The sequence below is a fragment of the Phyllopteryx taeniolatus genome, chromosome 12 (assembly GCF_024500385.1).
Source record: "Phyllopteryx taeniolatus isolate TA_2022b chromosome 12, UOR_Ptae_1.2, whole genome shotgun sequence".
Lineage (NCBI taxonomy): Eukaryota > Metazoa > Chordata > Actinopteri > Syngnathiformes > Syngnathidae > Phyllopteryx > Phyllopteryx taeniolatus.
In genome coordinates this window covers 9547451-9570554 of record NC_084513.1, presented here as the reverse complement: position 1 = coordinate 9570554, position 23104 = coordinate 9547451, and the positions used below count along the sequence as shown (strand labels likewise).

General features: G+C 41.6%; 1 protein-coding gene across 4 annotated transcripts in view; it reads left to right on the top strand.

Annotated features, from left to right (window-relative positions):
- The window catches only part of dnah7 (dynein, axonemal, heavy chain 7), a 95315-nt gene that overhangs the window by 58366 nt on the left and 13845 nt on the right, over nucleotides 1-23104 (top strand). For 3 of the 4 annotated variants that reach the window (XM_061791641.1, XM_061791639.1, XM_061791642.1), the window contains exons 46-59: nucleotides 285-465; nucleotides 607-792; nucleotides 1627-1790; nucleotides 2065-2219; nucleotides 7864-8054; nucleotides 10677-10810; nucleotides 11442-11777; nucleotides 11856-11982; nucleotides 12768-12962; nucleotides 15130-15222; nucleotides 17753-17929; nucleotides 19077-19238; nucleotides 20664-20864; nucleotides 21015-21176. In XM_061791641.1, coding sequence (XP_061647625.1) covers nucleotides 285-465; nucleotides 607-792; nucleotides 1627-1790; nucleotides 2065-2219; nucleotides 7864-8054; nucleotides 10677-10810; nucleotides 11442-11777; nucleotides 11856-11982; nucleotides 12768-12962; nucleotides 15130-15222; nucleotides 17753-17929; nucleotides 19077-19238; nucleotides 20664-20864; nucleotides 21015-21176 — 2464 coding nt within the window. The remainder of the gene's footprint in view (nucleotides 1-284; nucleotides 466-606; nucleotides 793-1626; nucleotides 1791-2064; nucleotides 2220-7863; nucleotides 8055-10676; nucleotides 10811-11441; nucleotides 11778-11855; nucleotides 11983-12767; nucleotides 12963-15129; nucleotides 15223-17752; nucleotides 17930-19076; nucleotides 19239-20663; nucleotides 20865-21014; nucleotides 21177-23104) is intronic. The other variant, XM_061791640.1, reaches the window with a different exon arrangement.

The window sequence follows — 23104 nt, the reverse complement described above, 5'->3', positions numbered from 1 at the left end:
GACTGTTTTCCGAGCAGATCTAGGAGGAAAAAAAATCACTAATAACACACCCCACAACACAGGATAATCCCTCAGGATAACCTTTTAGAGACATCCAATAATCAGGCCGATGGTGACTAGGATCTGGTGGGTCAAAGGCTCGAAAATCGGCCCAATTATCTCCACCCTAGCCTAACATACATGTTTTTGGACTAATGAGGGAAAACTCCTTATTTATTTAGTCTTTGTATGATCAAATTGAACTGAAAAGTGAGACAATGACGGGTGAGATGTGTGTCCTGCAGTGTTGCCAAGGTGGTGGCTCCCAAGAAGGAGAAGTTGGCCCAGGCTGAGTCGGAGCTCGAGGTGGCCATGACAGCACTGCAGAAGAAGCAAGCCGCCCTCAAAGAAGTGCAGGACGAAGTGGCTAAACTCAATCAGATTTTGGATGCTAACAAAAAGAAGAAAATTGAACTGGAGAATCAGGTTCCTTATTTCTACACCTGCTAGCAAATGCAATGGCTTCTCGGCTCAATAATTGACTGAATAATGTCATGCACGAGCTTTAGCTGATCTCACACTCATTTGATTATTTTATGGCCGCACTCCTACAAATGATTCCTCCAGGTGGATTTGTGCAAAAAGAAACTCGAGCGGGCTACGCAACTCATCGGCGGCCTGGGCGGGGAGAAGACGCGCTGGAATGAAATGGCGCTCATGCTTGGAAAACTTTATGACAACTTGACTGGAGATATTCTCATCTCAGCAGGCATCGTAGCTTACTTGGGAGCGTTCACCTCCAGCTTCAGACAGGTACGTTGGCACTGAAAAGGGACTCAGCAACACCGCCTGGAAAGAAAAATAAAATTAGTCCCTGACAATAGTTGCACCGATTGGGACAAAATTGGGTGGACATTTCTATCATAACAGGATTCACCAAACATTCTCAAAGATCCATGCCTGAAATTGAACAGGAAGTTCGAAATTCTGGTTTGAATCACCCATTTTGGTCTAATTGCCTGAGAAATGCACCCTGGAAAATTATACAACAAATCAGCCCCAGACACCAATTTCACCGATCGACACAAAATTGGGTGCATATGTCTATTATAACACGATGGACAAATAAGGCTCAAGGACCCATGGCCAATATTGAACAGGAAGTGGGCCGTTTTGGTCTGGATCAAACATTTTGGACGAATTGCCTTAGTGGTGCACCCTTGAAAGGTAGCGAAAATTAACGCCTGACAACACTTTCACTGATCAACATGAATTTGGTTGGATGTGTATCATAACAGGATGCAGGAAAATGTCTGAGCAGAAATTTGAGCAGAAAGTCTGTCACTTTGGTTTGATGTGTGCAAATTTCAGATCTTGAACTCCTACTTGGGATCTAAAACAGATGGGCAAACGCTAAATTGAGATTAATAGCTTTAATTAAATTGTTTCCTCACGAGGACAGTAAGAACTAGTGCACTTGGTCTGATCTGTATTGATTAAATTTGTTGTTTGCTTCATGTCACAAAAACAACAGTTGGGATGCAGTAATCTAGTCAGGAAAGGACACTACATTTGTGTAGAGAATACTCAAACAAGTAATGTAATATAAAATGTGGGCCTAAATGGTGTACATATGTTTTTCTCCAGGAGCAGATAGATGAGTGGTCAGGAAGATGTAAGGAAAAAGAGATCCCCTCCTCACCCAACATGACTCTAACGTCTTCTCTGGGTGAGCAAGTCAAAATTCGGGCCTGGACCATCGCTGGACTCCCGACAGACGGCTTCTCCATCGATAATGGGATCATCATCTCGTGAGTATCAAAGTCATCATTCAAGTCGCAGATGAGCTGGAGCCTATCTGAGCTGATCCTTGGTGAGAGAAGTTGGATACACCCTGCACTCGACCTCAGACAAACTACTGACACTCAAATTGACACCTATGAAGAATTTAGTCTTCAGTGAAATGAACATGCATGCTTTTGGAATGTGTTAGTTCCAGGATTGATATTCAAAATGTTACTATTTCACTGTGTGTGCTTGTATTTATGTGTGTCTGTGTGTTTGTGTGTGTGTGTATATACACAGCAACGCCAGGCGGTGGCCTCTGATGATCGACCCCCAGGGCCAGGCCAACAAGTGGGTCAAAAACATGGAGAAGGTGAACAGCCTGGCAATCATTAAACTGAGTGATCCTGGCTTTGTTCGCACCCTGGAGAACTGCATCCAGTTTGGAACGCCAGGTGAACGTGATGTACATGTACACTATCGACCAGTACCTTGGCTTTTGGACCAGGTCTATTGCAGTGTAGTTTTTGTAGCTTCCTTTTGGGGGCACTGTTCACCACAGTGGTGATTTTCTGTTCTGTTAAGATTTATTGATGAGGAAATGCCTTAATAAAGTCATACAAATGCATTAGAAGTGTGGGTCCAAAAATTAAATTAATGTACCTATAGGTGTAATTTTGAATGATTGTTTATATGTCAATATGTGCCCTGTGATTGATTGACAGTCCAGGGTCTACCCTGTTTCTCTCGACAAAATTAAAGACTCTAAATCATTGGTTTTGAACTGTTCCCAAGGTGGGTAGAGTAGTCGAATATTGCGCTCAAGTAAGAGTACTGTTACTTTAGAATAATATGACTCAAGTAAAAGTAAAAGGTAGTCATCCAAAAATTTACTTGAGTAGGAGTAAGAAAGTACTCAATGAAAAAACTACTCATGTAAAGAGTAACTTGTGAGTAACTGCTGATTTTTATTTTTATTTATTTTTATTTTTTAAATCAGAGCATGAACATCAAATAAAATAATAATATATGGGAGACGACACACACCTGCCACCATTTCAATTTTTAATTGGCCAGAAATCAACACATGCATTGGGCCCTAAAGAAACATTATTTGCTTTATTCACTTAAATGACTTCATGAAGAAGGTGTTTGCTGACCAAACTCAGTGATTGTGTGTGCATGTGCAACACCAAAGGATAGGGCTAATAATGTTGCCATATCCACTGCCAAAACAACAATAGAAACAGCTGCAACTTAGCGCAAGGTGTTTTCTCAAGTTAGAAGTGGGATGAAATATCCAAGTTTGGGCAGTCGCAATTTAAGAGCTGCATGAAAAAAGCTGTTGTTTTTTTGGAGTCTGTGAAGCGCGGCTGCCCCCCCCCCCTTAAACGCAGTCATTTTGATTGGCTTGCGAAGGCTACGTGCGCGGTTATGTGACTGCCTTGTGTCATCTGATTGGTGAATTGGAGTCAAATGACATTAAAGATCACGTTGGATTGGCGCAGCGGGCGCCCTATGTGGAAGTCGAAGATGGTGTCTAAAAATATACGCGCACACACAAGAATGGATGAATAAAAGTAGCGAACGGCATGTCGATCTTTGTAACAGAGTAAAAGTATCGATACGTCTTCACATAAATACTAAAAAGTAAAAAGTATGGTGCATTTAAAGTACTTTGACAAGTACAGTTTATCGAAAATGTTATTTGAGTAAATTTAACAGAGTAAATGTTGCACGTTACTACCCACCTCTGAACTGTTACCACCCTCGGACCTGCATTTTCCTCGTCACTAAGTCACGACCCACTTTTACAGAAGTTAGAAAATATAAAGAACAAAAATAGCCTTTGAAAACATGAATATAATATTGTTAAACATAACACCTCATGCTTACGTGTTTAAATTGCCTTTCAGAGAACATTATTATGAAACTGAGGATGAACATAACTGCATGTACAAAAACGTATATCTTGTCACTGAGCTCTTATTTTTAGGAATGTGTATCATCAATGGTCTGTCTTCTTTTAAGGAAATGAAGGCTGCAGGCCAAAGCACCTGTTTTAACAGTCTGAATTATTATGCTATAAATTATTTACTACTGGTCCGTGACCCACCCAAAATGGCTCCCACCTTTGGGTCCCGACCCACGAGTTGAGAATCACTGAACTCTAAATTGTCTGTAATGCTTTGCTATTTGCTATTTGCGATTTGCTATTGTTTATACTGCAGCCAATTAAGTATTTTTGTTTGACGGCTATTTTCCAGCATTGTGGCTTCATAAACGAGGCCTGTGTTTATTACGTACACAAATTAAATATTAACAGTAGTGATGGACTGACCTAGTTTATCCAGCGAGGAAAAGCTTGTCAACTTCAGTCATCCTTGTCTTTGAATGCCATTTAAAAAGCTTTGCAGGCCAGCTCGAGGCATTCCGTCATTTATAGACAGTGATAATGTTCTGAACATGAGAACAGCATTATCATACTTAATGGGGATCCGCATGAATATTCACACAATGAAAAGCATTTGTAATAATTTATTTTGCGTCGCTGATTTCTCATTATTACTCACGAATCTGAATGCAGGCAACCGAGACATCGCAAGACTTTTGGATTATAGGTTATACACTACACCGTGAGACAAAGGATACATTGGCACAACAATAGTAATCATATTAATTCTGGCGGTTTTTGTTATGTTAGTCAAGTGTATTTAAAGGAGATATATTGCAGATATTTTTCATAATTTAATACTTTTTTTCAGGTGTCTAAATAACATCTCTGTAACAGTTTCATTAAAATATCCCTAGGATCAACAAATATTGCTTGTTTTGATGGCTAGTCCAGCTTTTGGTACCATGACAACTGGGACTGAAGCTAGGGCGTTACGGCTAGGTGAGCAGCTCCTACCTGGGAAAGCGGAATGTAGAGTGAGGGGGAAAAAAAGTGAGTGCCTGTAAAGACAAGAAAATCATGTTCTAATCATGGAAACAGCACTTCATACACTAATTTTACCAGAGCAATCAAGTATTATTGTATGTTCCGCTTATCAGAAGCTTACACTGTTATCTAACGCTAACGTGTCCAACCAACAAAAGTCAGTGCAGCTCTGCTTACCTTTTGGCTTCGACATGGTAGTGTTTCAGTTCGGGCTGGGCAATTAATCGATTAAATCCATAAATCGTTTTTTGGGTCACATCCAATATATCCAAAATATTTGTTTCCCCCTTCAGTGGCTTCCATAGCCTGCCGACGAGCACTGTTTACACTTTCATTTGAAATTGGTTCGGGTTTGCAGCGTCAGACAATGAGCAACAAACAGTCTGATAAAAAAGTGTATGTTAAGACTGTTGAAACCAATTGCACGGAAGAAAAAAATGTATGAGAATTATTTCACAATATTTTACCTATCACAAGAAAGGAGCATGGTGGAAGGCAATCACTCGATTATTCAACGACCTGAATACCTTCCTCTGCAGATTTGAAAAGGACACTTTCACACCCCACACCCACCCAGCCACACCACCGACCACAATCACACCTCTGACTTCTGCGTTAACCATCCATGAACAGGATGTGAGACGCATCTTCAAACAGCAAAAGATTAACAAAGCGGCAGGCCCAGACCACGTGTCCCCATCCTGCCTCAAAGTCTACGCGGACCAGCTCGCGCCAGTCTTCACAGAGATCTTTAATAGATCTCTGGACCTGTGCGAAGTACCATCCTGTTTCCAAAGGTCCACCATCATTCCAGTCCCCAAGAAACCTACAATCTCTGGTCTAAATGACTACAGGCCTGTCGCCTTGACATCTGTGGTCATGAAGTCCTTTGAACGTCTCGTGCTGGACCACCTCAAGAGCGTCACAGGCCCCCTGCTTGACCCCCTGCAGTTTGCCTACCGAGCAAACAGGCCTGCGGATGATGCAGTCAACATGGGACTGTACTTAATCCTAGAATACCTCGACAGCGCAGGGCCCTAAGCGAGGATCCTGTCCGTGGACTTAAGATCAGCGTTCAACACCATCATCCCTGAACTCCTTTCTTTCAAGCTTCTCCAACTCGGCGTTTTGCCTGCCATCTGCCAGTGGATTTACAGCTTTCTGACAGGCAGGACACAGTAGGTGAGCCTGGGGGAGGCCACCTCATCCATATGCAGCATCAGCACTGAGGCACCCCAAGGTTGTGTCCTCTCTCCGCTGCTCTTCTCTCTACACGAACGACTGCACCTCAACGCACCCAGCTGTCAAACTCCTGAAGTTTGCAGATGACACCAGATGACATCTGCCTCATCAAAGATGGTGACGAGTCTGCATATCGACAGGAAGCGGAGCGGCTGGAGCTGTGGTGCGGCCGACACAACCTGGAGCTGAACACGCTCAAGACTGTAGAGCTGATCGTTGACTTCAGGAGGCATCCTTCGCCAGAGCTGCCCCTCACGCTGTCCAGCTGCCTTGTGTCAACCGTTGAGACCTTCAAGTTCCTGGGAATTACAGTCTCTCAGGACCTGAAGTGGGCAATCAACATCAACTCCCTCCTCAAAAAGGCCCAGCAGAGGATGTACTTCCTGCGTGTTCTGAGGAAGCACGGTCTGCCACAGGAGCTGCTGAGGCAGTTATACACAGCGGTCATCGAATCAGTCCTGTGTTCTTCCATCACAGTCTGGTTTGGTGCTGCTACAAAAAATGACAAACTCTGACTGCAACGGACAATCAAAACTTCTGAAAAGATTGTCGGTACCCACCTACGCACCCTTGAGGACTTGCACGTTGCCAGAACTAAGACAAGAGCATGCAAAATCCTCTCGGAAAATCCTGGTCACCACCTCTTCCAGCTCCTTCCCTCAGGTAGGCGCTACCGATCAATGCAAACTAGAACGAGCAGACATTCCAACAGCTTCTTCCCTCCTGCAATCAACTTCTTAAACAGCTATCCTACAATTCCATTGCAACATGCTGCCAATTTTTTTGTCTAGAGTTTGTTTTCACATTTCTGTCGGGCCAATTATATATTACTTGTGCACTCACTGTAGTAGTCTTGCCACGCTGAACTATTTGTATATCTGTTGTTGATCAATACTGGCCACTCATGCCAGAGTGCATCTGCACCACTTGCACACAGACTGAGGAGTATCTGCAACATTTGCACAATCAACAATGTCCCAGATTATCGCACTACTAGTCACTTTAAACTGCATACACTCCTTGAAGTCTCGGCGCCCTTTGCACAATGGTCATTGCACTGGATTATTGCTCTAGTAGTCATTCAAACTGCTCTAAGTGCATCGTTTTGCAAAATTGTTAAAAAAAAAATTATAATTGTACCGGCATTACCAGATAACTAGCAGCCCTTTATTGCTCAGTAACTGTTTTCGTCAATGTCTTTATGTCCCAAAAGTGTTCTGTCAATTGACTGACTGTTTTTGTACTAGAGTGGCTCCAAGTACCAGAGACAAATTCCTAGGTTTTTTTTTGGACATACTTGGCAAAATAAAGATGATTCTGATTGTCATTCATGTTATGTTGAGTGACTGTTTTGTTGTTACATATTGATCTCAAACGGAGTAGTTGTGTTAATTTATTGATGCTAAATTGTTAAACATTTAAAATGTTTTTAATGAAATGTGGTAAGTGTTGTGTTTAATTAAAGAACCACTTTCTACAAGTTTTGAATAATATCATTGTCATTGGTTCCTTCTTACAACTGAAGGGGGAAAGAAAATCGATTAAAATCATAAATTAGATTTTTTTAGGGGGGAAAAAAATCCAGGATTTTATTTCAAGGCCATATTGCCCAGCCCTTGTTTCATTGTTGTCTGGCCGTGGCTTCAAAGTGGTTCTGGATCTTCATCCAAGTCATTGGCGGAGAAACTCGCTGTGGGACAGATTGTTATTTAAATTAGCTGAATCGTGACGTAATTTTCCGAAACTGGCAGATTGTCTTTGTTGTTACATTTCACACTTGTTGAGTCAGCAGGACCTCCAGCGACCCAACTATTTTTATACAAGCCACTTTCACGTAATATGTCCCCTTTAAGCTTGAGTGGGTCTATATGAAGACACTAGGCCTCCCTTTTAAAATTGAACCTTTTCTCTTGTAGTCCTGCTGGAGAATGTGGGTGAAGAGTTGGACCCCATCCTGGAGCCTCTGCTGCTCAGACAGACTTTTAAGCAGGGTGGCGCCATATGTATCCGCCTGGGAGACAGTACCTTTGAATATGCGCCCAACTTTCGCTTTTATATCACCACCAAGCTACGCAACCCGCACTACTTGCCCGAGACCTCTGTCAAGGTAAGCGGAGCGAACTTGACACGTTGCCTAGGCTGTATTTACAATAGTAAGGCTTTTGTTCAGTTCCTGTGGTTGGCTGTTTTGACACCAAATTTACTGGTAAACTTGGCACAGACCAGTGTTGCCACGGTTACCTTGAAAAAGTAACTTAGTTACTTTACTGATTACTTGAGCTTAAAATTAACTCAGTTGCTTTACTGATTATTTGATTTCAAAAGTAACTAACTTAGAAAAGAGTAACTTTTTAGTTACTTTCAACATCTGCCAATTGGGAGGAATATCACTTATCCACAGTACAAAATAAGCATTAGCTTAACTGTACCCATTATTTGGTAATGTACCCCTCACAAGTTAGTTACATCAATATGAACAAATAACTTAAATATTAGTGTAGTTGAAGCCACATTAAATCAGCAACTTAGTGCAGACTTGACATGACAACACAGTACAGTAAGTACCTAAACGTAAACAAGCCTACGATTCTCAGTACATCTCTGTAAAGACTCTTAACTGATAAGATTGTGGTCCATGAAGGCAACTGTGTGTGTGTGCTTGCGTTTGTGCGTGCGTGTACGTGAACGTGAGTGGCGGTTTGATATTGGGGGCATACAAACACACACACACACACATACACATCATTGCTCCCACCACTGTAATTTTGATACGAAGAGCGAGAAAAGATTACGCAACTGTTTAACCAGCAAAGCTGTGGTTGATTGACGGGGGGAGAAGCACTTATTTATGTGACGTCAGCCGTGCAGCACGTTAAACCAGCTCACAGTCCCGACGACAATGAAGTTGAAAGCTCTCACCTTTCATTGTAAATATTATTTAAGTTAAGTATTGTAAGTCTTTCAGTGAGACAGTCCTTAACCTCCATGACCGATTTATGACCGTGTACTTCGGTATGACCCACAATGCGTTGCGCTTATCACGCCAGTAACTGTATTCTTTATGTGTAAATAAATAAATAAAAGTAACAACAATCAGATACACTTTTTACATTGAAAATAACAACAATAATGTGGCGATTGTGAAATTGTGCGTTTCTTTGCACTTTTATGGTACTGCGCTGTCACTGTGCATTGTAGAATGAACAATCACCTCCCTTTCTTTTCCTTATGTAAAAATTTGCAGTCTGTGTGAACGATTAAATGCTGTTGAATGGCTGGACTGTGAGTTTTTGAGTCATCAGCCACAAATCAGTACTTGCTGAGAAATATTGATGACTCAGAAAGTAACTATTACTGGTTAGAAAAAGTAACAGTAGTCTGATTACTCTCCTGGGGAAAGTAATACGTTACTTTGCACGTTACTCAAAATGGCGGAATTTTGGAGTAATGCGTTACCGGCATCATTGGCACACACTGAATGTTTTCAGTATGAAAATAAATTACTCTCTGTGCAAATGCCTCGACTTTTTTGAAAATGTGAACTAATTGCAAGCTGATGAGCATTATGGAATACACCCCTTCAAATTTACACAATTACCATAATTTCTCATGTATAATGCACACCCATGTAAAAGACGCACCCCCAAGTTGACCTCAAAAGTCTGGAAACCTTCCACCTAGGCATAATGCATTTTTACAATGCATGATTTTGCTTCTACCCATATGATCTAAACATGAAGTATTGTCTGTATTTTGTTAGTTTTTTTAAAGAATTAATCTGATGTTAAGCACTTTATTTGAACACATAATACTTTCTTTTTATTTACCTGCTCTTATTTTGAAAGTCACAGCCCTACTTTTATTTAGTAAATGTGAAAACACACGGTTGTGCTCATATGTTTGATTACCCACGCATAATTTGTAAGATGGGTACAATTCTTTCAAGAAAACATGAAGCGCCAGGCGATACAGATTTCATTTTATTTTAATGGGATTCAAATTAAACTGTCAAGCATTTCAGAAAAGCATTATCATTAAACAAAACATAACCATAACAAATTAATGATGGTTGTTGTTCAGTCATCAGTCGTATTTAAAAAAAAAAAAAAAAAGAATATTTCACAAATTCTGCCAGGGTATGTAAACTTATGACCACAACTGTACATATATGCAGTCATATGTTCCCCTGTCATATTGGAATGAAAGCGTAGGCTACACCTTTCTCATAACCTCTAGGTGGCGGTGGCATATTGGAATGAAAGTGTACAGCTTTTTCATAACCTCTATATGGCGGCATACATTTATACAATGTGAACATTTATTTAATTTTCCCCTATACCTATGTATAATGTGCACTATTGACGTTTCACATTTTTCTGGGGGAAAAAATACGCTTTGTACATGAGAAATTATGGTAGCCTTAAAAATAGGCTCACAGATGTTTTGATTTCAACAAAATGCACTGGAAGTGCGCATGTGCATTCTCTTTACAATTTCCAATGTCAAAAAGTATTCAGGCATGCTGATGTATTGTTATTGTTTTTGGTGTGTGCATCTGTATTTTGTTTATTTACAGTACTTTTGGTAATAAGATCATAGTGAAACTCATGATTATTTTGCTCGTAATAGTTTTGATTTGGCATATTTATATAGCCTTTCATTTCAAGTCATTCTGCGGCTTTCCAGCTGATGAGCATGGATCCTGTCTTTGTTGATGTTGGCGCTGTAGGTGACTCTACTCAACTTCATGATCACCCCAGAGGGCATTCAGGACCAGCTGCTGGGCATCGTGGTGGCCCGTGAGAGGCCCGATCTTGAGGAAGAGAAGCAGGCTCTCATTCTTCAAGGAGCTGAAAACAAAAGGTACATTAGGACCAATATTGCAATCCCATGCACATTCACTGTTCCCTATTTACAAAATCACCGTTGAATTTTTTAGTTTTGGAACCTATCCTCATCATAAAGCAAAAATTGTGTTTTTTGTTGCTCTTTCGAAAATGTCCTTAAATGCCACAAGGTGGCGCTACAGCCCTGTCTAAATAGGAACGTAGTACAAAGTCATACAGTTGATCCAAGGAAGTATCTGTCTGTCTTTAATTTTTTGTCTTTCTTTCTTCCCTTTTCAGGCTTTTTTTCTTTCTTTCTAATTTAGGCTTTCTTATTTAGTCTTTCTTTTTTGCATTTCTTTCTCTTTATCTCTGCCTCTTCCCTTTTTCTCTCACTACTTCTTTTTCTTCAATTGTTTACAAGTCTGCAGTATAGTGAGGGTGTCAATGATACACCACGCTGTAACAGGGGTTCACTAAAAACTGTATGGGATCATAGTTTGTCGTATATTTACAGTTTAGACTATTGATATATGCAATTCTAAATATTTTTGGGGTGAGTCAGTTATTCATGGCCTTCAGGGCTCAGTCTGTGGATTACATTTTCAACCACTTCTTCACTTGCCTTCATTGTGTGTGTGTGTGTGTGTTTTTTTTTTTTAAATCAGACAACTGAAGGAAATTGAGGACAAAATTCTCCAGGTGCTCTCGTCCTCGGAGGGCAACATCCTGGAGGACGAAACGGGCGTGACCATCCTCTCGCAGTCCAAGGTGCTGGCCAACGAAATCACAGAGAAACAGGCGGTGGCCGAGGTAACGGAGGTGAAGATCGACGAGACTCGCCTGGGCTACAAGCCCATCGCCATTCACTCGGCCATCCTCTTCTTTGCCATTGCCGACCTGGCCAACATCGAGCCCATGTACCAGTACTCCCTCACCTGGTTCATCAACCTCTTCATCGGCTCCATAGACAACTCGGACAAGAGCGACGATTTGGAGGAGAGGTGAGTGCCATCCAAGAAACGCCCAAACAAAATTATTTTATGCTCTTAAGATTTAGTAGCAAGTTGCGTGTTTTCCAGGCTAAAGATCCTGCGAGATCACTTCACCTACTCGCTCTACGTCAACGTGTGTCGCTCTCTCTTTGAGAAAGACAAGCTGCTCTTCTCCTTCTGCCTCTGCGTCAGTCTGTTGATGCACAGGAAGTTGGTAGGAAAATACACACAAGATGCCTCATTCACATACACAACTGACAAAATGTTTGAGGTATTTGAACTTGGGGTTAAATTTCAGGAAAAACTTCACCATAACCTTTACGGTTGAGCTTAATTTGATCTTCTGTAAACTTCTGAATTCACTAATCACTACAGATGTTTGATCGAACTATGAAACAAAAAAAAGCCCCGTAAGGGACGCTGATTCGCCACATGGATCTAGTTGAACGCAGTGGGTTTTTTACATGGTGTTCATCATTCACTCCACATTTTCTCACTGTCGCAACATACTACACACACTTTGTACTACCTACCACGACACATACTGTGATAAAACCACACATATACATACTCCGTTCAAGTGTCACATGCCTAAACTTGTCCAACTTCTGTGTTGACATTTGTCTCCTTCATAATTGACTTGACAAGCAGAGATTCACCACCTAATCTTAATCTTCAATTCAAAAGATGTGCTGTTCTCAAGTCCAAAGCGATACAACACTGCCATTTCATGGCATTTGTTTTGTTATTACATTGTTTTACAAATCTGATTTCCACAGACAGGTTCCACATTACTCCGTGGAAAAACGTACTTGAGGAGAATATATTTGTCGGCAGCAATAAACGTTTAGATTCCGGTCGATAAAGAGAAACATCCACGGCAGTGAATGAGTAAAGTTCATCTGTAAAGGTTATAATGCATCTTATGTTCATCCTGAAAATCTGAATATCTTTTAACTTTATGTGAGTAGTGTAAGTATGGATACTAAAATGTCGTAGGTGAACGAGGAAGACTGGCACTTCCTGTTGACGGGTGGCGTCGGTCTGGACAACCCCTACTCCAACCCTTGCACGTGGCTCCCCAAGAAGTCCTGGGACGAGTTTTGCCGCCTGGACGCTATGGAGCAGTTCAAAGGCTTGCGGAGGGACATGGCTCAAAACAGGAATATCTGGAAGGAGGTCTACGACAGTCCAGTGAGTGGCGATGTTTCTTTTCACAAAAACCTCGTTTTCTCTACTTTTTGGTCAGAAACCAACAACCATTCTTGAGTTTGAGGCAGCCAGATCACGATATTTCCTCCAGGCCCAGCAGCCATTGGACTTTGTTTTCATCAAGAAGAAGAAGAAAAATCACCTTTTATTGTCATGAACATGCATGCACACAAAATTTGTTCTCTGCATTTTACCCATCACAGTGAACACATACACATGTTAGTGGAACACACTGGAGCAGGGGACAGCTGAAGCACCCGGGGAGCATTTCAGGGTATCAGTGTCTTGCTCAAGGACACCACAGCTGTGAGTCCAGGAGATGTTGGCGGATGGTCCACTCATAGTCTTGAACCTAGGTCCCCCACGGTGGCAGGTCATGAGCTTAACCATTGGGCCACGGCTGCCCAATTGATGGATAATGTTTTGGAGGGTCCAATCCACTTACACAGGATGGTGAGATGGCGAGGCCCCACATTGCTGTTAAAACGGCCCACCCCAGAGCAAAGGTGATTTAGCTTCACCAAGTCCTCTTGGGGCAGTTCTATTCCAGGTGGGGCTTTAGTATTAGGAAGGACTGATTTGGTTTTTCAGTTTCTTCCCATGCACTGCTCCAGGCTTAAGGAGAGCGGAATTAGTGCCATGGAGGACTGCAGGTGGTGGGAGCAGGGGCGACGGGATGTTAAACGCTGAGACCCTAGATGTTGTGCTTCGAGGACCAGCAGAAAAAAGTGTCTTAACCAAAGTTGGTTAAGAGCACAAAAAAACGAATAAGTATGCCTGTGAGATTCCACTCTGGCTTTTTAAATGATAAAGGATCCGCAACTATATCTAATTAAATCTCTTCATTCCCTATTTTGCTAGAAGCGTCCAAACTATCAGGTTGCACGAACAGCTCTTAAATCGATATGTGGCGCACATATTATGCGGTACACGCCCACACTAGCGCACACACACACACACACACACGCACACACACACACACACACACGCACACACTTTGATTTAGAATCCATACTCACAGCCGCTACACTTCTATCTAATTAAATCCAGTTTGTTCCAGTTGGAGAATTTACATCGGTTGAGTCTCAGTTGCGAGAACAGCTGTTCAGTCAAGTTCACACCGTACACGCAGTCCCCCCAGGGAAGCCGAAAGAGGTGTTTCCGTCTTGTGGACAAACAGCCTGAGGGAGATAGTTCCAAAACGTCCCGCTAAGCATTGCTCACTCCCTCTATCGTCCGTGTTCATCTTCAGATTAATTGTGTGGCTCTGGCCTGTTAGCCAATGCCTTTTTTTCCCCCTGGTTGGTCACATCTTTTGCAACTCCCTCCGCAACATATTTGTCTCTCTACCTGAGTTCTCTCCACACCTGCACACATGACAAATAAATTTTTTTTTTAGCCTTAATTGCAATGATTCATCTTGTAGTAGCTCAATAAAATAGCCATCCTCACATAAAGCGATAAATTCCTTTAAAAAGTTGACAAAAGCGTGTGAATACATTGATCTCAATTCTAAGTTGTGCCAAGAATTTCATCACATTCTTTTTGGGAGAGTCAGTCACTAAATTATCATTCTGATAAAGGTTATTCAAATGTAGAGCCACAGCAAAAGAGGAATGGATTGGAATCGTGAAATAAACATTTTAATGTTGGACATTTTCGAGTTACCAACTCATTGAAAAAAGAAACGTCCAGGTGTTTAACACTTTCACCAGGAATGTTTCACCAAGTTTCATCGTGACATTCTCCAGTTGCCAGCCGCTCAAAAAAATTAACAGTGTGGGTGTTGAAACCTTTCATGGAGAAAAATGCGGGTAATGTGAGACGCCCATGGGATGTTCACATGCTCATATTTCCAAGCAGCCCGGAACTCTAAATTATGGTACAACATATTTCAGCTGTGTTGCATGTGAGTGTTTTAATACCCGCACTTTTCCCAGTGAAAGTGTTGAACACCCACACTTTTCAGTCTAGGGTGTTGTCCACCTTAAACCTGAAGTCAGCTGGGATAGGCTCCTCCTATCAGGCTCCACCTATGAACAGGAGAAGTGGTATAGAAAATGTTTCCAAAATCTCTTGCGAAACTTGATTTGAACAAAATCACGCTCGAGGTGAGTAATATGTTTGTTGTCCTGCATTCGATCTCTAGAACCCCCACCAGACGCCACTCCCCAACGAATGGCAGGAGAAGCTCACCCAATTTCAAAGGATGCTGGTGATCCGATGTCTCCGATCAGATAAGGTCACTGTCGTTTTTTGCCTTGCGATACGACCGCCCCGACTTAGTTTTTCCATAAACAAGCCGTCGTTTAGCCAATTTTCTTTTGCTTTGACTTGCAGGCAAAAATTTGAGATACAAGCTCTGTGTGGTGGCAGTGAACTCCTCTCAACTCACTTCACATCAAGCAACCATTTGGCAGCTAGAATTAGTAAAGAATTCCTACTAAATGATGCTTCAATGTGTTTATTGCAACCCACATCTTGAGTGTACTGTAAACTTAAACATAAAAAAAGATTGTTGTGTATGTAAAATAACCACATAACTTAGCCTTTAGGTCTGCTAGCTTAATGCTAACACATAACAGGAAACTCCATAGACAGGCTAGAGAATAGCATCTACGTGGCGGTTAACTGATTTTTGAACAACATATGTAGACTGATAATATAACAATACCAATACTCGCGGGAAAATATTCTTTATCCTTTGCAAAAAAGGACTAATATTACTGCTGAGCAGTTGTGACATCGCCTCCATCTCCAGGTGTATCCTTATTTTGTATTAAAAGGCGTGCACACCAGGAGGAACAGCACAATGTCCATTGAATTGAAGCAAAAAAAATGCGGCAATATGGTTTAATTCTTTACATTCTGTTGGATAATGCCGTTACTGTATGGTTTTATAAAGTACAATATTACAGAGTGCTATTATTCTTATTCAAAAACACATTACAAACTTTTTTGAGGGGGGAGGCTGAAATGGATTAATGGAATTTCCATCAATTTGAATGATTAAAGATATGAAATAAGTGTTTTGAGTTAGAAGCGTGATCACTGAACGAATTAAAACTCGTATCTCAAGGCACCACTGTATTCCAAAACGCTTTGAATATTACTTCAGGCTCATCTTAAAACATTAGGCTTAAAAACAGGCTTACAGATGTAGAAAAAATACAGGTACATGCTTATATGACCAAGTATCTGTAACTTCCTCTAACAACACACACACATACACACACAAAAAACAACAACACAGACTAAGCCGATATACAAAGATCTTCTCTCAGTCGAGATATTTTATATTGCTTTATATTATTTATTTATGTAGTTTGTTAGTTTGTTTGTTAATGGACAATGTGCACATGCATGAATCAATATCAATAGACATGATTTCCATCGGTAGTCCAGAACATAAAATAAAACAAATAAAGCAAAAAACGAACATGAAAAGCCACAAAATTGGTGTACACAGCAACTAACTCACTCATAAAACATGGATAGATAAAACATAGATAAAATTATCAAATACATACATACAGTGCAAGGACAGGGACAATGTATAAAGGACAAATGAAAAATACCAAGTTCATAGTGTGAGAACAACATTACATGTTCAATTTATCACTTCAGTATACTTCCTTGACACCAATTACTACTTCCCTATTAGCCAGGGTTTTGGTGCCATCTTGTTAGAGTAAGGTCAGAAAATACGGTTAATTTATCAGCAAATACTACGGCTGAGGATATTTTCCGCAAAAAAAAAAAAAAAAAATAAGCAAATATTTAAATTCTCGAAGAGCGAACAGCAAAACGGTGCACTGCAAAAACTACAATCCCAATTCCAATGAAGTTGGGACGTTGTGTTAAACATAAAAATCATTGCAAATCATTGTATTCTGTTTTTATTTATGTTTAACACAACATCCCAACTTCATTGGAATTGGGGTTGTAAAATGTAACCAACATAAATATTGGCAAAATATGCTTGTTTGTACAGTTTACATAAAATGAGAAATACGATAATTCTATCGGTAACACATTGATTGTGACATTTGAGGTTTACTTGTTTTAAGAAATCTTGCCAAGTCAAATGTTCCTGTTCTATTGTCATATAATTTTGCTAAAATTAAGTAATATATTCCTCATTTCATTTCTCCCAGACCCATCCTTTTTTTTACTCATAATTTCAGTGGCAGGCCATGCTTTAGCTACGTGGATGTGACATAATCCCAGTTTTAATGTCACCACTATCACCTCACAATTAGAGAAAAAACATCTATACTTCATACATAAATCTAGAGCAGTTCACAATGAATATTTATCAGTAACATGACAAAATCCTTCAAAATTAAAATAAAATACATACACACCACAAATGCTGATTATTAAATGTAGTCAAATCAGCAAATTGCTACAGGTGTGTTTTAGTAATCGACACTGGCTGTAAGAATGCTCTGACCAACCAGTCAGAAAATAGAAAAATGCTGACATCATCGAGGGTCCGTGCTCTGGCCCTGAGAGGAATTTGTAATCTGATTGGTTAAAGAAAGTCCCATTGCTAATATTTAAGATCCATGGACCAGCACTACTGATTGTGAAGGCCTGGGGCAGATTAGATTGGCATGGCAACACATAGAGGCTGAAATCTGATTGGACAAAAAAAATATCTAATATCCACATTCATGTACTGGAAGCAGTGCAATCAAGAGAAACACTACCAAATGAAGAGAAGCGCTCACCACTACTTAATTTCCCTCTTGCGGTGTTCCCCTCAGATTATTCCCATGGTCCAGGAATTTGTTTCCGACAGTCTGGGTCGCCCCTTCATCGAGGCGCCGCCCTTCAACCTGAGCAACACCTTCACTGACAGCCACTGTTGCGCACCTCTCATCTTCATCCTGTCTCCAGGCTCTGACCCCATGGCAGCTCTGCTCAAGTTTGGGCATGAAATGGTACTGAGACGCAGCAGAAAGACTCAAGAGATTTGAGTCACTGAGAACTAGAGTGTTTGTTATTTTGCAAGAGAGTGATTGAAAGTTTTTGGGCTGTGATAAAATATGGAGGATTTATATCTTGTAAATCTATATGGCAATGATTACTTCTGTGTGCCACGGTGGGCGACTGGTTAGAGTGTCTGCCTCACAGTTCTGAGGACCGGGGTTCAATCCACGGCCCCGCCTGTGTGGAGTTTGCATGTTCTCCCCGTGCCTCCGTGGGTTTTCTCCGGGCACTCCGGTTTCCTCCCACATCCCAAAAACATGCATGAATTGGAGACTCTAAATTGCCCGTAGGTGTGAATGTGAGTGCGAATGGTTGTTTGTTTGTATGTGCCCTGCGATTGGCTGGCAACCAGTTCAGGGTGTACCCCGCCTCCTGCCCGATGATAGCTGGCATACGCTCCAGCACTCCCGCGACCCTATTGAGGAGAAGCGGCTCAGAAAATGGATGGATGGATGATTACTTCTTCCAGATACTCGTTTTTACCAAAATTGTGGTTTTCCTCAGATATTGGCATTTTGCCAAATATGATGTATATAATTGGAGTTGGATCGTTTTTCCTGCACTTTTATCCACCACTCAGGTACTGTCATCATCTTCAGTTTCATAAGTTGAATCCTCGTCAGTATCATCTAGGTTGCCTGGAAGAAAGAAAAAACAGACTGGAGGGGAAAAAAGGTTTAGTTTAGTTAAGGTTAATAGTGGTCCAAACATCCATCAAGTCTATCAGTAGTTCATGAAAGATGATGAATAACACTCACTTAGACTAACATGCAGATGCAGTGGCACTCAAAATAAAGCACTACTTACTTTCAATAAAAAGCCAAACCTAACTTTCTGGGATGTTGGCCCAGTGTTGCACTAATGAATCAGGAAAAGAGCTGAGTGCAATAAAGGACTGCCCCCAATATGTCAAAATTGGAACTCTAAACCTTGTTTTAGATGGGTTTTAATTGGAAAGATCTGCCTGTTCGCTATTAATCTCTGCCCTTAAAAATAACAAAAAATGCAGTTAGCCCACTCTACTTCTCATTGGCCCAATTCAAGAGTTAAAAATATATTTCCTGCTCTGAAGTCTCAGTTTCTGCCCTTGTGTCTTAGGGCTTCACCGGGGATAAGTTGACCTCGCTTTCTCTGGGCCAAGGCCAGGGTCCCATCGCCATGAAAATGATCGAGTCGGGTATTGCGGACGGCACCTGGGTGGTTCTGCAGAACTGTCACCTGGCCACGTCGTGGATGTCCACCTTGGAGAGAGTCTGCGAGGTTAGAACGCACCACCGCACAACTATTGCAAGCCTTTGGAGCTTTTTTCAATATATATACAGTACCTGATTTCCAGTTCAGTTCCAGTCTTAGAACGACGGAGTTTTACTAGTAGCGTATTTTCAACTATTTGTGCTTCTTTTGGCCTAATAGTAAACTACTACACCCAGTTAGAAGGCACATGTCACACACTAGTACCCTCCTGGACCCTCGTAGCAGAGCCAAAATGACTACTAGTAGTTTTGCCTCATTAGTAATATCTAATTGTCCTACTAGTATGCCAAAGTTGTGCTAGTGTGCAAAAATATCATACAGTAGTGGAAAAAATAACACTAATAAGACACGGACATTCCAGTAATGTGCTGTTGTCCTACTAGTGAGGAAAAAGATGGACATGGACCGTTAGTTGACTATACAGTACATACATACTTACTTGACTGTTCAAAGATCTATACAGTACATGTCGGGCAAGAACTAAGTTCAGCCCGGGTTGTTTGCAGATGATACAGAGCCTTCGCCGTCGCATGTCTGTTTTTTTTTTTTTTTTGCTAAGCATTTGTTTGAAATCAAATAATCTGTAAGTAATTTTCATTTATTATTCATGGTGTAAGCTATTAATATATTACACCAAGTGCCACTTCAAAAAATGCATAGCTCCCCAAGCTCCACCATAATGGCCAACATTAAAATAGAGTTAGGCGGCACGGTGTGCGACTGGTTAGAGCGTCTGCCTCACAGTTCTGAGGACCGGGGTTCAATCCCCGGCCCCGCCTCTGTGGAGTTTGCATGTTCTCCCCGTGCCTCCGTGGGTTTTCTCCGGGCACTCCGGTTTCCTCCCACATCCCAAAAACATGCATGAATTGGAGACTCTAAATTGCCCGTAGGTGTGAATGTGAGTGCGAATGGTTGTTTGTTTGTATGTGCCCTGCGATTGGCTGGCAACCAGTTCAGGGTGTACCCCGCCTACTGCCCGATGATAGCTGGGATAGGCTCCAGCACGCCCGCGACCCTAGTGAGGAGAAGCGGCTCAGAAAATGGATGGATGGATCAAATAGTTGTAATTTAATTGGATTTAATTCAGTGATTCTCATGCGTACCACTAGAGGGAGCCCACATACCACTGGTGGTACTCATACTACACTTTGAAAATCACTGAATAGGCAGTTCTAAAATATTTTAGCGGTCGTTTCAACTACTTTCTACCCCGTGAATATTGGGGTTTTACTGTACTACGGTCTTGATTGCACCATTCCTCAGCAGTAACCTTTTGAGGCGACGTTGCAAAAACACAAAAAGCCAACGAAAAAACTAAATCCTCATCAGTCTGTAGATATGTGTGGAAATCTCGTTTGTTTTTGTTTTTTCCCCCTCAGATGCGTTCACATATTGCTTAATTTGAGTTAATGTCTCGGTCCTTTTGAGCAGGAGCTGAACCCAGAGTCCACGCACCCCGAATTCCGGCTGTGGCTCACCAGCTACCCGTCGCCCACCTTCCCAGTGGCCGTGCTCCAGAACGGGGTGAAGATGACCAACGAGGCTCCCAAAGGCCTGAGGCCCAATGTCGTTCGATGCTTCTTAATGGATCCCATCTCTGACCCGAATTGGTTCGACGGCTCCAGCAAGCCGGTGATTATGTGAATGTGTATGCGTGTGTGCGCGTGCGTGAGTGTTATGGTGTCAGCTTCAGCTGTGGAAACATCCTCGCCTATTTATCTGAGTCCACACCTTCCACTCATCCTCGTTTGTGTACATAACGTGTTTTTCCTCCCTGGCCAGGCTGTGTTCAAGAAACTCCTCTACGGCTTGTGTTTCTTCCACGCTCTCACCCAGGAGAGAAGAAAGTTTGGACCACTGGGGTGGAACATTCCGTATGAGTTCAACGAGACAGACCTTCGGATCTCTGTGCAGCAGTTACTGATGTTCCTTGAGCAACACGAGGTAGATTTCATCATAGCAATACGTTGAAATAGAGTATACATTTTTCAAATAATTGAAAACAGTTCCCAGGTGTTTAAACTCATTCACTCCCAGCTCTTTTCAAAGCTTGAGCTCCTTACATTTTAGAACATTTTGATAGAATATTGTGTTCTGTGACAATATAAGCACCAAAGCTACTAAAAGAAAAACTTCTTTCTCCGTTTTCCTGTTCTCTAGTAACCAGCAGTACAAAAAATGGGTTGGTTTCACACATTTTTTTTTTTTTTTTTGCAGAATAATGTCTGCGCAAATATTTTTTGCATTTGAGACACCTCAAACTATAATGCAAAAAAAAGCAAGACTGAGAAAGGTCTTTTGACGGCAAAATAATCATTTACGTACGGATATATAACTAAGAAACATACCGTGAGTAACGGTGACTCACCGCATAGCTCGAGCGTGGCTTTTTTAAATGACATTCACCATTCACTCAATGTATTACGTCATCTTTTCTCTCGTCATACATACTCTGTTCAAGTGTGCGGTGCCTAAACTTATCCGAGTTCCAAGATTTTCTGTCTTTTTCCCTCTTTCTTAATCGACCTGACAAGCAAACATTCCATGCCTAATCTTTATCTTCTACTGAAAAGCTGAGCTGATCTCAAATCCAAAGCTATGCGCCGCTGCCATCTACAAGGATATCTTTGTCCCCCCCGCCCCCATATAATGCTGGGCCAATGGCGAGTCCCACGTTTGTTGACGTGACGATGGGGGCAAAACTACGGCGTTGCGACTAGGTGAGCAGCTTTCTCTTGCGGAAGCGGAGCCCGCGGTGTGAGGGGTAAAAGTGTAACATTAATAAAAGCATTGTTACTAGTAGAAGCAGCGCTTCATAACCCCACAAAATCCCAAACTCTGCTACTTTTTGCCACCTCTGCTTAGTGTGCTTGTATCCTCCTAGTTCATATGGTAATGAGTCTCTCAGCATGTGATCTTACATTAGCAATATTTAAGAACACCTTTTGACATTTTCATACACTTAGCTCTCAAAGCCTCCACCGTTACCATGGCGCCGTAATATATATATATATATATATATATATATATATATATATATATACTTTTTAACGACGTGACATTTTCATTCTCAAGTGCCGCAATTTTTAAGCGCTCGCCTCCAGAAAATGCCAAACCCTCAGCCTTTGTTCACTCTTTATTATGTAGAATTACGCTATATTACGCTTTTCCGGATTATGAGACGATGAGGCCTGTGATGCTGAAGAGAAGTCAAGCTTGGTCATTAAAGACAACTATTGACAGCTAGCAAACCAACAACTCCTACTTTTTAAAGCCTGCTGTAAAGGCTTCTTTATGCTCGCGCGTATGGCGACGCCGCTGACGTCACTGCGGCTGTTCCTTGCGTAGTTTGCCTTTATGCTTGAGCGCAACCCACGCGCGCTGTTTTGAAAGTGTGCTGCAGTTCTCCTCCAAGTCGGGGGTGTTGCTATGGCTGGTATTGAAACGGACCAATCACGAGAGATGATCTCCGCAGCATTCTATGCACAACAACAATTTTTGCCGTGTGCGCGTCAAATGACGCAGAGGGGCCACGCGGCCCAATGCGTCGCTCACGTGATGCAATGCGGGCGTTGTCGGCCGCGAGAGCGCGGGAGTATAGAGAGGCCTTAAGTCTGAGCTTGATGTTATATAAATTACAAATGTGTGTATTATGTTGCTCTCTTACAACTTACACTTATTTAAAATAATGTTTTCTATTGTTATCAGAATCAGAATCATCTTTATTTTGCCAAGTATGTCCAAAATAAAAGAGTTCCCCATATTGCCAGCCACAGAATATTTTGTTCTGTAGCAATATAACCACCAAACTTCCCAAAAGACTGGCTTCTTTCACCAGAAAACAGAGAAAACAAGCTTTTTTGTGAAAAGAA